The sequence below is a fragment of the Sparus aurata genome, chromosome 18 (assembly GCF_900880675.1).
Source record: "Sparus aurata chromosome 18, fSpaAur1.1, whole genome shotgun sequence".
NCBI lineage: Eukaryota > Metazoa > Chordata > Actinopteri > Spariformes > Sparidae > Sparus > Sparus aurata.
In genome coordinates this window covers 17726728-17739692 of record NC_044204.1, presented here as the reverse complement: position 1 = coordinate 17739692, position 12965 = coordinate 17726728, and the positions used below count along the sequence as shown (strand labels likewise).

General features: G+C 41.2%; 1 protein-coding gene across 1 annotated transcript in view; it reads left to right on the top strand.

Moving 5' to 3' along the window:
• Positions 1-12965, top strand: part of tenm1 (teneurin transmembrane protein 1) — a 207813-nt gene that overhangs the window by 100709 nt on the left and 94139 nt on the right. Inside the window, exons 7-8 of the mRNA XM_030396497.1 lie at positions 4695-4897; positions 7940-8147. Coding sequence (XP_030252357.1) covers positions 4695-4897; positions 7940-8147 — 411 coding nt within the window. The remainder of the gene's footprint in view (positions 1-4694; positions 4898-7939; positions 8148-12965) is intronic.

Genomic DNA, 12965 nt, shown 5'->3' with positions numbered 1-12965 from the left:
GCATTAAAAGGAATAGACTGCTGAGGTGGACTCAGCAGGAATGCATGAATGCATACCTCAGTTCTGCCAAGCCGCTTTTTATTCTGTTCGGTAGAGATTTCAGCACAGGGACAATTTATGCTCCGTACGGGACACCTGTCCCTTTTTTCCCTTTCATTACAAACCCTTTTTGAACTCTCCTTTTGTTCTCATCCCCCGCTCATGTTTCTCTCCCTTTGTCTTACTTCCTCTCTCTCCCTATCCTCCAGCTCTCTTGTCACAGCTCAGTCAAGTCCAATCAATTATCCAATTAATCAATTTACGTTTTCCAATCCCATGGTCCACAGAAAAAGAAGATAAAGGAGATAGAAGATAAAAAGAAAAATCCAATCCACTGTCATTTATTAGCATGATACTTGACATTGTGCCAAGAGTTAGAATTTCCCACAGCCATGCTAGCAGCTCTGTGATGCTTGGTCAGCAATGACCATGTTTACATGATGCCGTTTTGCAAGCATGTTTACCATGTTCATCATTTAGCTTTTGAGCACGAACACATTTGAATATAAGTGATGAAATATATCTTGAATGTGTGTTATTGATGAAGAAATTAAGAAAGCAAGGGAGTGAGAGTCAAGCAAACAGCATGCTGGTTCTGTTTGCTTGTTAAAGACTTCAAAATCAGAAATACTTTATTGATCTCTGAGGGGAAATTGGTACAGTAAGAGTAGCTCCTTCTTGAATAGAAACGTAACTATAGAGTGATTTAATAAAATATGACTACAGAAAACAATAAGAAATAAGAGAAAGCATGAATGGAAATAATACATACAAGTAGTTTAACATAAAATGACTGTAAAATGAAAAAATATTGAACTGTATGTGATGAGTATATATGTATTTACATTTATACTAGAAATACAGATGTAAGATATGTGCCTAGTGCCACACTTTAATTACAGTGTAAATTATATTGACTAATTTTGCAGGATGTAATGGTTGATGGTCGTTAACAATATAAATAAATGCTCCAGAAATGCTACAAATAACCGCAAAATATTGCACATGATACTGCATACAAGAGTCCATGACCTCTGCTTTGTAATGTAATGAATGTATCTATATACGCAGGTACGGCAGTGCTCAACACTAATTTATACCATCAGTGTGCTCACACTTTCCCAGTGTCAATGCTAACAAGCCGCTGTATAACAGATGCAATGATATCCATGTTTACCATTTCAGTTTCATAAGCCAGTGTACCAGGTGGAATTTTGTGTGTAATAAAGATGTCACAGGCCAAGGTTCCCCATTGAGCGTATTTACTCTGGTAATACTGTTGTTTCTGGGCTGTCTTCATCAAAGGTGTCGGCATGTAGTTTGTTGATAAAAGAATCTGTGGAGGCAAGGCTGGGTGGAATGATAGAGCAATCTTAATTGAAACAGATCTCAAGCCTGCGTTCGAACCAGTGTGGCCACACTCTGGTGTTCATAAATCTATGGCAAAGTTATGCCCAATGCTTTGCACTCTGCTCTACCAGAAATCCTCTCAAACCTTCGATCTCGGAAATCTACAAGTAACCACCTCTTTTCTCTGCTTGTGCAGGCCTTTTTAAAGTCCATTTGCCCACACCTACCTACTTCTTCTAATTGGTCGCTTTGGTGGATTGAGGGTCCATCTATCCAATTGGAGAAAAGGAGTTGGTCTGCCTCCACTCCCTATGGAATAACTCATCCTCTGTGCGTTATCTAACGCTGCTGATGTCACTTCGTAGAGCTTACAGCCTAAACTGGACCGGATGGTCTGTCTGTACTTGTATGGAAATGTATACATTAAGTCAGCTCCGAACCTCTGGAGCGAGAGCCGAACTCAGTTTAAAACCCTGTTTGTGCCTCACCCTCGAGCTAACATTTAACGCACACACAGAGCTGATTAATGGCTCCGGGAGCCCCTGGACATGTAAACCCAAACATCGCCACAGTCCCACAATCACCTAAACACAAGCATCCTGTCACCGTTAAATCATAGCTCAGAATGTGGAGCTGAACAGACACCTCAATACACAACCAGTTTTTTTCTTCTAAAACATGTATTTTCAGCAACGAGGGATATACACGCACACGCAGCTTAGTATTTGGCTAAGTTGGCTAGCAACATAGCCTACACGTTCAAAGAACACACAAGTTGAAGATGCAGATGTACAGTTGTACAAAAATCTTCAGGTACATGGCGTGTCATTATATTCTTCAAATTACAAAGACAATTTAAAGTGAAACTCTCGCCAAAAAGCAAACAAGGCTTTATTTGTGATTGAATATGAGTCAAACCCTAGTGTAAAAGCGTAATTATGACAGAAGAGGCACTTTTAAGATTTACCGTAGTTTCGTGGCAATCTAATTTTCAATGGAGTGCTACGGCACTTTTACGCAAGCATCAAAATGTAAACTAAACTATTGAGAAGGCTTTACACAACATTAAACTTTGCTCGTAGTATCACCAGGGTCTCTACACATGAACATGAGCATTGAAAACATTGTTTGTGTACACAGAGTTTGTTAAACAGAAGGTTTTTGTACAACTCACGTTAGCAGTAGCATCTCTGGTGCACCGTCGTCATAGCAAACAAAAAGTGTCAATCCCCAAGTGCGACCGAACAGGCAGGAGAGTAATGGTGGACCGCTCCTCAAGCCTTCCTGTTAGGTCACACTCGGGGATCGGCCACCACTAACGCGTTTAAGTTAGACTGGGAAGACTGTTTGGTGCGTCTTTCCCTTAACCTCCTGAGACCCTTACATCCTTTGTCCTCTTTTGTAGACACCTGTGTCAATCATCTAGCAGTAGCAAAAGCACAACACATTAATCGGTGCAAAAACAAGATGGCTGCCAAATTAGCAAAAATCTTTTGGTAATGCACTGGTAATGCTTATGATCCAAACACATCTGTTTTTGCAGCATTTCAGACAGGCCAATAGATGTGACAGCTATTCAGAAAGGACATTCCTAGTTTAGAGTAAGAAGCAAGGAAAATTCAAATGATGCATGTTCTTAGAAAATTAACAGTTAAATACTTTGTTGCACATTGGTGACTTTATAATTATTAACAGTAAAATAAAGCCGTTTTCCCCATATGAGGACATCTTTTTTTTAAAAAAACGTCTTCCTGTTCAAGGATGATGCTTTGTTTCTAGAATTATCAGGTTCTACTAATCCCATACAGCTTGGAGAAATTAAAAATGCATACTAAACAAGAGCTCAGGTCTCAGGAGATTAAAGGCAACCGCATATTTATTTACAGAACACTAGGCCGACATACACATATCCGGTACAGTAGCAAGTGAAAGCATTATCAACTATGATAAGAATGACAGAATTTATGCAGGTATTTGGTCATGAAGCAAAGTATTTAAAAACATTTAAAAATATGACCTGACAATTGTGCCAAATGAAGAGTTACTGTAGCTCCTTCCCAAAATGAATCCAATATATCCTGAGGGGGGCTATTATGTGCGTCCCAAATGTTTTTGAAAATCCATCCAATTATTGTCATTTGACATTTTCACATCTCACTCTAAGCCCAAAATGTCAACCTCATGTGAGTGCCAGATTAAAAGTCAGGTAAAGGACCAAAGTCATTAGGATTCATCCTCTAGGCACCATGACTGTCTGTACAAATCCACTGCAACCCATTCAGTAGCTGTTGAGACCTTTCAGTATGAAAGTGTTGGACTGACCAACCGATAGAACAGAAGACCAACACTGCCCTCCCTGTAGCCATGCTGTTAGCATGACTCAAGAGGAACAGCGTCAGTAGAAACAGGAGCTAATCACAGACCCGCACTCTCTACCTCCCTATCTGTTTGACAGCACATGTGATATATTCGGGCTGGCCTGTGGGTGGGCATGGTGTCCCCATAATGGAGTGGTAAAGCTGCGAGGATTATGGATTGAGAGCGAGCGGCCTCGTCCATGAATCTGCCCCTAACTGTTCTTCTGCCTTTGTGGCCGTAACGATCGGCTGGCTCCCTTCTGTCACCGTATTTCCTCCATCTTAGTTTAGAAGCTGAGATATATCTCTCCATAAAGGCCGACACAAAGAGGGCTGGAGAGCCTCGCCTGCTCCGCCACACAAAAGACTCAGGCCTGGTGGTTGATAAAGGCTTATGGAGAGGAGAGGAGCTGATGGCCAGGGGACTGTTGGAAAGACCTATTCTCTTCACACACACAAAACCACACTCTCACTCAAGACACTATCTTTGTGCCGTGATGCTGTTTGTGAATGCGTGCGTGCACTTGTGCGTGCCCCTGCCCTCCTCGTTTTCTCTCCTCCACCTCTCCGTCTCTTTCCCTTTCACACACATGCTAACACATGCACTCTTTCTCTCTTGTTAGAAGATGCTAATATAGCACATGACAAAGCCCCAGTAGACAGCTCTCAGACAAAACACTTCCTTTCTAAAGCAATTCATCTTTATGCAGAGCCTATCCGAAACGATTGGCAAAGCAAGGTCTCTTGAAAAGCAGGATTTTCACCAGCGCTAAGTCATTCCCGACGTCTGTTCGCTCTCACTTCATTAGTATGGCCGCTGATCACACTGATGTTTGAGGACATCAGGTCAGTTATTAATTGCTCCCTCTGATACTGAATAGAACACCCTGTCTGCCTTGACAAATCTGTGACTGAACAATATCACATGTCTGTGGTTTTTATCTGCAGAGAAATGGGTGCGAGGCCGGGCCATCGACCGTGGCGAGGTCGATGTTGGAACCCAACAGAGCCAGGCAATCCCACCTGGACTATTCTGGAGGTTTCATATGACTGTGCATCATCCAACCTACATCAAGTTCAACCTGTCTCTGTCACACAATGCACTGCTGGGGGTCTACGGACGCAGGAACATACCGCCTACACACACTCAGGTAATGGAGGATCCTGTTGGAGCATGCTGTTCACCCAGATGGGCTTGTTTGCCGAGGCACCACAGTAACACATCCATACTAATACATCCCCTTTTTTTTCTTTTGGCCTTTCATCCACACTAAGCCAGCATTTTTTCTGAGCTGACACAAATGTGCGATAAGTCTCTTCAAGTGCTTCTTTTAAGCCGGTTATGTATATAGCATTATAGTTTTTGTCTTGATCCTGATTGTGTGATTAGATAGTTTAAACACATTAACAAATGTTGAGGTGGAACATGAATTATAGTTGTAGAGAAAATATCATCTTGCAGGACGATATTATGTATCAGTCCAGACTGTGTTACAGTCAACCAATCAGGAAATCTGAGTAATTTATTCCCAATTATTTTAATTTTTTTTCCAATTGGATTACTTTGCAACATTTTCTGTAAATATAGAGGTGAAAGCTGCAACCGCTTTTCCGGTGAAATAATTTCCTTCTAACCAAACATGCCAGATGGTTTGTTACACATTACCATCTTGAAAGGTGGCACCAGAAACTTGTTGATAAAAGGCAGACACTTTAATGAAATACTTGGCATGTGATTGGAAGAACCATCTGTCTATCACCTTCTATAACACGCTACTTTCAACCAATCAGATCAACAGAAGGAGAGTGCAACCATCAGCAGAGCCAGTTGGTAAATCAAATTATTACGGAAGTTTGTCAAGAGAAGAGTGAAAACATATTTTCCGTCAAGAAAAGCCCTTAGTGCCATTATTGCTCTTCTCTCAATGAAGTATAATATCCCGATTGTTCACTTGTAGATCGTGGACAGCATATAAGAAATGCTAAAATGGGATGAAGTTGATGTGTGGGAAGCACTGCTCTTTCGAACAGTTGCTTTTCCCGCTGTTACTCACGCCCATAGCTGAAATCTCTAGCTGCCAGTAGTTTCATCAAAGAACACTGATTGGTTCTCCTCCTGTATTCGTTCACAAGCACATAGCTTGAAGCTAGGCAAGATGGATCTGTGAGATTACACAATTATGAATCCAGCTGCCTTGCACGCCAAATTTCATTCAGTTCAGCCCAAAGATTTACATTCACTGACCTTGTAATTATTTTTTTTTCTTTTTGAAACTCAAGTGCTCCACAATTCAAGTGCATTACAGTACATAAAGCAGTAAGTGAGCGCATCTCTGTTCAAACAGGATGACTTTTCAGTTGTGAGTTTAGTATGTGGCTGGTTAAAGCTGTCCCGTTCAGATCATGCCTACATATGCACTGTTTCCCATTGTACCTGTGGCAGGGAGAACTTTTGGTGATGTACGTGACTTTTCAGAGAATGTGTGACTGGCAATAGTAGATGGAAGGAGTAGAGTGAATGCAGATCGCTGCTTGTTAATCCACTGCTGATGCCGTTGTTCTCTTGGATGGATAAAAAAGAAAGGTAAAAAATGCCAAAATGGGAACAAATTCTATGTGTGGGAAACACTGCTATTTATATGGCTAACAGCTCAGCAGCCCCTAGCTTACTGCACAGTTAGAACATTATGTTTTTGTGGTTCTCATACTATCTGTAAGCTGTTACCAGGAAAAAACCCTATGTATCAAGGCTGAGCTGGCAGCTGTGCTAAAGAATATTGATTCAGTCAGTGACAATGTTAGATTCAGTATAGCACATTCTGTACAGTTCGTGTTCAAGACTTGGTTTCTAGCTGCAGGAGAAGTGCGTAAGCACTGGGAAAATGGAAAATAAGCATGCCACAACCACACATTTCTTCCTTGCTATCATAGCTAGTTAACTTCCTCAGCCAGGGGTGAAGCTCACATTTAACTCGATAGATGTATGCCTGCTCACACAGGTTAGGGATTGTGCAGCAGTGAGTGGTAAAGAAAACAACTTCCGGTCACCTCTAACCTCATATGTGATCACGCATTTTCCATGTCATTTATGTCTGTCACACAACACAGGTGTCAATAAACTGCATTTATGATTGTTTGTCAAGTCAGCGAGCATAATATATTTAATCGCTATCTTTGTGGCGCAAAGCAGAAACTGCTGTTTGCCTGTGTAGCAGGTAGCATCTAATGAGCCATGAGCAATTCACTCTTTTATACTTAGAATACGTAAAGAAGTAATTAAATTGTGAGCTTAGCTGTACTAAAACACAGTAAAAGAGATGATGGAAAACAGCCTCTCCTGTCACACTCCTACCAGATGTCTGACTGTGATGCAAAATGTTGTTGTTTACGGCTAGAAGAACAGGAGGAGATTTTGCTATTTTCCCCGTGTGGCCAGAGATCTCCACATATACATCTTTAAAAATGTGATGCATTTCATTTTTTTCACAAGTAAAACAGCATTTCTGATTTAGTCAGCTGAGTGTGGATAGAATCTGTCTGAGACACATCTCCAGAGACAACACAGGCATACGTTCCACACAGTATCGAACAGCACTGTGCCATGCGAGAGGCACGTATACATACAGAAATACAACGCACACTGAGTCATCTGCTTTTTAACATCAGTGCGCCCCTGCTCTTGCCTGCATGAAGAGGTCTAATTAGCTGTTTTTGACACTAGCGTGACACACAGCCCTCAGGGGGAATAAGACTCAGCGAGCGCTCGCTAGTTCAAGGAGGTTTTAGGATGGAGAGGAGAGGGAGGGAGAGAGGAGGGTGGTGGGGAAAGTTAAAGAGAGAGAGATAGAAGCATGGAGAGGTTTAGACAAATGAAATAATAGTTTGTTCCATGTGAGAACCTGGGTGGGAACATCTGCCCATGCGTTTAGCAGTATGTGAACTGATTGACGAGGGACATGAGCTGCCATGGATGGCATGGATTTCCTTTTTTTCCCTGTTCCTATTTCACAATTCACAACTGACATCTAATGCTAATGCTAACTTATGTATGCAGGCAGCTTTCCAATAACATTCAATTGGCCCACCCAACAACAGCCACACACTGCACAAGTCGTATTTATGCAGGTTTTTTGTGAATTCCTGTCTTGCTCATCCCAATTGGATGATGTTTGTTGTTGTCTGGTTGTGTCTAGTTCGACTTTGTGAAACTGCTGGATGGGAAGGCGCTGCCCAGGTCCTTGACTGATCCCGTCTCAACTGCCAAAGCCCCAAAAGGCCTGCTGCTGAGCGGCCTCCAAGAAACAGGCTTCATTGAGTACATGGACCCCGGCACCTGGCACCTCGCTCTCTACAACGACGGACGCAACCTGGAGCAAGTGTTACTGCACAGCACTCCCATAGGTGAGAAGAATAAGCAAACTGGTAGCTTTTCTTCCCCGTGTTCCAAAGGCTTTTAGGCTTGGTAGCACCAACATGGATTAATTTAATCCAAGATTAACTCTGATTAGAGTTAAGCAACACGAGAGTTAAAATGAGTTTATCAGGATTTAAAATAGCAGAGTTCTGTTGCGACCCAGATAAAAAAAAAAAATCCATTAATAAAATCAGGAACTAGTAGGTGTGAGAGAGGGTGAAACCTTTCAGCTGCTCTGGATTGCTTAATGCTGCTAGCTAGCTAAATAGTTAGCTTATTTACACCGTGTACGTTTTAAGATGTTTCGGGTGTTGGGTTAAGTTACCGCTTGTGAAACCCAACATTTCCAGATTTTGCTGTTTCACAGTAGAAGCTGTTAAGTGACAAAATGACAAGAGACTTTTATGTGAAGACTTTAAAGGAAATGAAACATTAGTGGAGCTAATTTAGTGAATGTTTGTTCTCTTTTTATAGTTAAAAAATTGTGTGCATTTAGTTGTTGACATCCCGGGCTTGCTTCACTATTTTGTCCTCTTTCCTCTTTCATACGTTGATATGCAAAAAAAAAACCATGAGGACACGACGGCCTTGGGTGATTTGGAACTCATTGACATTTAAAGGAAACTTTTCCTGTTATAAGGGTGAGTTTGGCATGGCAAGAGACAGCCGTTAGAAAGGGGAGGACAGCTGCAGTAGTAATGACAGGGCTTGCTAACTGCAGCTCATTGCTATGACACACACGGATGGCAGTGTAAATTGAAGGATGTGAATAATGCAAGAGTACGTGGCTGAATATAGACAAGTGGATAATTACAAGGGCAGTTTCTTCACTCCCACTTTGCCCAGTGCTCCTTAAGAGAATACAGTGTTGAAATAACAAAAAAAAGTGTTGGGAAATGTAGTGGCACAGTGGCATCACAAGGGGGGACTTTATAATTTATATGTAGCAGACAGGTAATAGAGCAATTACGAAGCGTGCAATATGTGATGAATAAATATAATGAGAAGCACTCCATGTGACACAGACTTTATTTGGGGATTTTTGTCCCGTTGATCTTTAACTGCCTGTGCATTATTTAGTTTTGAAGTTATTCAGTAAATCATCTGGAAGGCTGCATGGAGCGTTTGATACTAAATGTGAGTATCAGCGACCTCTTCAAAGCCTGAGTTGTAAGCCAGTGGTTAAACAGCTCCGTAGTACCAAAACATTGCACTGAAGACATCTTTCATCTCATATTGACAGAGTTCTTTATACAATGACTGACAGCATGCGACGACTAAACACAGATTTTATTTCAGAGCTGTCAAACAGTCGGGAATACACCAGACCTATCTTTGAGTCACGTATTTCGTGCTAAACAGGAAACAGCAGCGCTTGCAAAGAGTTAACGTTCCCTTTTCCTCTTCAATAATCAAAACAAATATAGACACAACAGATGGGCTCAGAATAGCAGCCTTTAGTCCACTCAGGTTTTTCAGATAATTCATCAAGTGATTCAGCTTGAAAGAGGAAAATAATATTAATGGATTGATGTCAGAGTTCATTTCACTGCCCATTTGCACCTCTAACGAGGGGTTACAGACGCACACTGCATTGTTTTGGAGGCAGAAAATCAAAACTACTGAGCATCAGTACAATAAATTCTAATAAGAGAAACAGTACGCCGAGGCCCAGAGTGGAGCTTTATGGGGAGATGAGGGAGAAATGAGATGATCTCCGTCGGGAAATTGAGCTTTTCCGCAGCCACTCGTAACCAGATACAACAAAGAAACAGTGAGTATAAATAAGGAAAAGACTGTTGTAGAAATGAAGAAATAAAATAAAATCAATATAGTGAGAGAGTATGACAAGAAGTAAAATATGAGAAGATGAAGAATATGAAGCAATACATGAAATAGGACTGGTGTGCAAAAATACGCTTATTTTCACAGAAACAAGGAGACGTATATATGTAATATGTGTTTTTAAACATTTCCAGGAGTAATGAGGAATGTGACAACATGAGACAGAAAACACCAAAATATACAGTCACTTTAATCATCGTCTTCTGAAAGGTACAAGGAAGAAAGAAGTAAGTTGTGGCGGAACAATTGAAGCCACATGTGTTTGGTCAGCTGATAGCTGCCCTGTATCAGCCAGAAGACATTATGTTGTTCTTTATTCCATCTCACAGATCGACAAAAACACACACAGAGAAAAACACACATACATGCATCCCTACATCACCAACAGTGGACTCTTGTTCTAATCCCACAAAGTGTGGTCCTCTGTTTCCTGTAAAAAAGAAACAAACTAAAAAGTAGAATAGAAAAATGTATTTCAAGGTATTTTTTCCATAATATTACTGGAAATGTGTTATTTGAAATGTTTTAAACAAATTGCCAAGAGAGGACTCACATCCGTGAGAGATTTCTACCTATCAAAGACGTGACATCCGTCCACTGCACTGGAGCTATCTATATCCATTCTTTCACCTAAAGAGGTTAATTTACCGCAAAGGCATTCTTTGTTTTTTTCAAAAGTTAATCATTTGACTTTACTGTCAATATTGATAAATGCACACACACAAACAAACACACACAGCATCAAGTTACGTCTTATCTCGGTGCTGCTGCTGAGTAGGACAGAAAATTGAAGCAACAAATGCTGATATATATATATATATATATATATATATATATATATATATATATATATATATATATATATATATATATACTGTAATATATGCTGATATGTGTATACACTGCAGTCATTCTCAGTGATTCTCACTGTCAAGCATAGATGTTGAAAAAAAAAAAAAAGAAGAAGAAGAAGATAAAGGGTGGGAGAACATCCTCTGATTTCAAATGGACTCCATTATCTGGATTCAGATTGAATTTCCAAACACATTTTCTCCATTTCGTGCTGAAAAAAAAGGCAGCAGCAGATGCAGAGAAAACCTTTTTTCCCTCCTCCTCCACTGTTATTGACATTTACATGTGACCCACGAAAGCTCTAGCTTAATGGTTTCTGCCATTTCGCCACCTCCACTCCATCCCCATCTTCTATAATTCTACTCAGCCCGTGCCCAGGCAGAGAGTGGCGCTTCCTGCAGGGCTATTAATTATGCATAATTGCTATACTTCGGCTGTCATCTCACTCTTGAATATTATATCTTTTACACAATGGCTATCAAAGTGTGAGGAAAAAGTTTCATCAATAACTTTTTAACAAAATAGATGATAAACAAAAAGAAAAAAAAGTGGTGTAGCCAACGGCTGGATACTTCTAGTTAGCTGAGCAGCCATTTCATTTTTTCATAAAATTCATATAGCCCAAGGGTCATAAAGCATGGCTGAAACTTTACAGGCTCATAAAGTACAATTGGAATGCTTATTTGACCAATCAGATCACTTGGCTGGAAGCACCTATTTTATAATAGCATTTAACTGCAATAACTTATGGCATGAGTGATTTCTAACTGGAAAGGTTTAGTCGGTGGAAAGAAGTGAGTGGGTGTCTCATGGATGCGTACACACAGGGCACACACACAGGCGCTATATACTGTAACAATTAAACACACGGCTCACCATACATTACCTGGTAATTGCCTGGATATTTTTATAGTAGAGACATTGACCTGAAAGATACAGAGGCTATATCACTGTGACAACCCTGTACCTTACAGCCTCATGAGGCTCCTCTGGATTAAAAGGAACTTCGTGACCTTGCAGAAGAGTTTTTGTTCATTGCATGTGTCAGGTGCCAGATACAATATAGGAATTTGTGTATGTAGAAGCTTTTTTTATTTCAAGAGTGGGAGAAAGAGATGGGGTTTGTGAGTCGTCCTGACTGTGTGGGAGAAAAGATGATTGCCACTCCCTCTCTCCATCAGAGTGACGATGACAGGTGATGGAGGTGAAAATGACTTTGGTTTCTGTAGTGATGCGCCGCTGTGGAGGATAACGCTGTGCTGTCGGCTACTGGCAGGGTCTGTCTCATTAGCATGTGTCACATGTACCTCGAGGCGGGTGTCACATAATAACTTTGTGTGTGCATGTGTTTGTAAATGTGTGCGCGCGCGAGAGAGGCCATGCCAATGAAGGATCTGTCATGCATGCTCCCTGAGCAGAGCGAGCCAGGGGAGCGCAGCGCTTTGACTCTGGAGTCGACGTCCGTTCAGAGGAGACGTGCAGGACGACGCAGGGTCAAATAAAGGATGACACCCAGAACACCCATTTTAATTACTTTATCTGGCTTCGACAGAGCTCGCCTGGCGCAAGACAACCGACAGCACATTTCAGATCCTCTGGCTACCACCAGAATGTGCCATGTCGAGTAGAGCTGACACAGCTTATATAATGCTCTAAAAGCATAGGAGTGTTCTCCCTCTTTATCTGTCTTTGCCATGCAGTCTGTAGAATGAGATCTGACATGATGGACATATCAATGGGAGAGAAGGAGAACCGTAAAAAGGAAGGCAGCTAATTGAAGTGTGATGGAGGGATATGATGAAACCTATAAAGCCCACAGAAAGGATGTTATGAAACACGCGTATCCAGATGAGACGAAGCACTAGTCGGAACAAGCAACACATTGATCTTCACGACGCGGAGAGCGTAGCTACCATGGCGACGCGGTGTTATGCATTCCCCCACTAAGTTGTGCGCTCACAATGTCAGATTTTATGTTGCTCAGGCTCGTTCCAAAATGTGCCCCTTGTAAACAGTTTGTTGATTAAGCCCTGATGTTTGTACATTTGCGTGCAGTGTGTTTCCAACCTGTAATGCACTATAATGTGCTTAGTGCTACTGAGTGTAAG